Consider the following 2,539-nt stretch of genomic DNA (forward strand, 5'->3'; position numbering starts at 1 on the left):
TTCACTTGGTCAAGCATTGCGGCAGCGGTGGAAGCTCTTAAAGATGGCTTTGGGTGGTAGGTTGGAAATGGCAACATGATTAATATCCAGGCCGACAACTGGGGAATAGAGGGCCTCAATGGGGATGTAATTAGAGAGGAAGGTCTCAACCCAAATGAAACGAGCGTAAAAGATCTTTGGCTTGAGGATAGGAAAAGCTGGAATGTTAATAAAGTCTATAAGGTGTCTGGGCCGGATTGGGGTGAGACGATTTGCAACGTGCCTATAGGAGATGAGGGATAGGGAGATAAAATGATTTGGTTCCATAACCCTCATGGGTGTTTCAGGATGAAATCTGCTTACTCATGGCTGCTTTTGAAAGAGATGGGGCATGGTCCTCATAGTATTTTGTGGAAAGCTCTATGGAAACTCGATACATTGCTAAAAATTCGTGTGTTCTCTTAGTGAGTGGGACACGAGATTCTCCCTACAAATGTCAAAATTACCTCTATTAGACATGGCTTTGCTAAAGGTTGCCAAAGATGCGAGTGAAGTTTAAACTCTACTTCACTTACCGAGGGGGTATCCAACATCTCGTAAGGTTTTGTTCTTTGGGAGGGTGGTCGAGAGCATGTTTTGAAGAATTACGACCCTTGTATTGATTGGCTTGAAGAAACAATGCGTGTCCTCGACAAAAAAGCTATGGCCGACCTTATGGTATTGTTATGGAACTGCTGGAATAATCGCAATAACTTCATTTTCAGGGGAAAAGAAGAGGAGGCTACGATCATTTGGGAGAGGGCTAGAACTCTAAGCGGAGATTTTCGCATCTGCAACATGTTAAAGGCTCCACTGCTTTCTTCTAATAGTGAGGTTAAGAAATGGAAAAAATCGCCGAAGGGATTTGTTAAAGTCAATTTCGATGCCACTGTAGGGATAAACAGTACGGGGTATGGAATAATTATGAGTGACAATGATTGCTTTGTTTTAGGAGGTGGTGGAGGCTTTATTGCAAGGAGAATGTCGGTGCATGAGGCTGAATGTGTGGCGCTTGAAAAGAGCAAACAACTGGCAATCCAGCTGAATATTTTAGGCGACGTGATTTTTGAAACTGATCATGCGAGGTTGGTCAATAAATGGAGGAACAGTGCAACGGATTGGCACGCGCATCAAAAATTGCATAGCTGCTGTTAAAAGCTTTAATTCTGCCGATTTAATTTGGACGAATAGGGCTTGTAATAAAGTAGCTGATTTAATTTGTACTCAAATATGTAGTGAGGAAAAAACGTGCCTATTCGAAATGGATTATCCTAAGGAAATCCACAATGCTGTAATTAGCGATGTTACATAATGAAGTCTTCTGACCCGTTTGTGGTCTTTTTTTTGTTAAAAAAAAAAGAATGTCGCCTGGTAGCACATTGACCAAGTTTTTTTAGCTCTTTAGGGGGGAGGTGATATTGAGGCAAACAAGAGTTGTCCAGGGCACTGCCCACGCCCATTTCATGCCCAGACGTTGGTGCCCCCCATCGCCGGTTAGGTTCCCGGCGGTGCTCCGGCGATCCATTCCAGCGGTGTTTCACGAGCCATCCCGGTAGTGCTCTGGCGAGCCATTCTGGAATATCAAAAATGATTCTACAAGTCATCCCGGTCCCTCCCATTTTGGAACAAGAGCCTCCGGCACCTTGGGCCCTTGGTCGTGCCGGAGCATCAGGCACCCTTGGTAACCTAGGACGTCGATGGTGCGGAAGCATCGGCACATTGCTGTTTGGACGTGCTAGAGCCTTCGACGCCATCGGCAACCTAGGACGTCGGTCGTGCGAGAGCCTAAGGCACCATCGGCACCTAGCCCCTTGGTCGTGCGGGAGCCTCGGACACCATCGGCACCTTGGTGCTTGGATGTGTGGGAGCCTCGGTCACTATCGGTAACCTAGGCCCTTGGTCGTGCAGGAGCTTCAGGCACCACCGGCAACCTAGGCCCCTGGTCGTGCGAGAGCCTCGGTACTATCGGCAACCTAGGCCCTTGGTCATGCGGGAGCCTCGGGCACCATCGGCACCTAGGCCCTTAGTCGTGCGGGAGCCTCGGGCACCATCGGCACCTTGGCCCTTGGTCATGCGAGAGCCTCGGGCACCATCGGCATCTTGGTGCTTAGATCTGCGGGAGCATCGGGCACCATGGGCAACCTAGGCCCTTGGTCGTACGGGAGCCTCGGGCATCATCGGTAACCTAGGCCCTTGGTCATGCGGGAGCCTTGGCCACCATCGGCACCTAGGCCTTGGTCGTGAAGGAGCCTCGGACACCATCGGCAACCTAGGCCCTTGGTTGTGCGGGAGCTTCGGGCACCATGGGTAACCTAGGCCCCTGGTCGTGCGAGAGCCTCGGTACTATTGGCAACCTAGGCCCTTGGTCGTGCAGGAGCCTCGGGCACCATCGACACTTAAGCCCTTGGTCGTGCGGGAGGCTCGGGCACCATCGACAACCTAGGCCCTTGGTCGTACGAGAGCTTCGGGCACTATCGGCAACCTAGGGCTCTGGTCGTGCGGGAGCCTCAGGCACCATCAG

At 50.8% G+C, this 2,539-nt stretch overlaps 1 protein-coding gene across 1 annotated transcript; it reads left to right on the top strand.

Annotated features, from left to right (window-relative positions):
- Positions 1–657: 657 nt before the first annotated feature.
- Positions 658–1,173, top strand: LOC128296652 (uncharacterized). Its single transcript, XM_053032092.1, has one exon. It carries the CDS (start codon positions 658–660, stop codon positions 1,171–1,173), a length of 516 nt encoding a protein of 171 aa, XP_052888052.1.
- The last annotated feature ends 1,366 nt before the right edge of the window (positions 1,174–2,539 follow it).

The sequence above is a fragment of the Gossypium arboreum genome, chromosome 8 (genome assembly GCF_025698485.1).
Source record: "Gossypium arboreum isolate Shixiya-1 chromosome 8, ASM2569848v2, whole genome shotgun sequence".
NCBI classification, from domain to species: Eukaryota; Viridiplantae; Streptophyta; class Magnoliopsida; order Malvales; family Malvaceae; genus Gossypium; species Gossypium arboreum.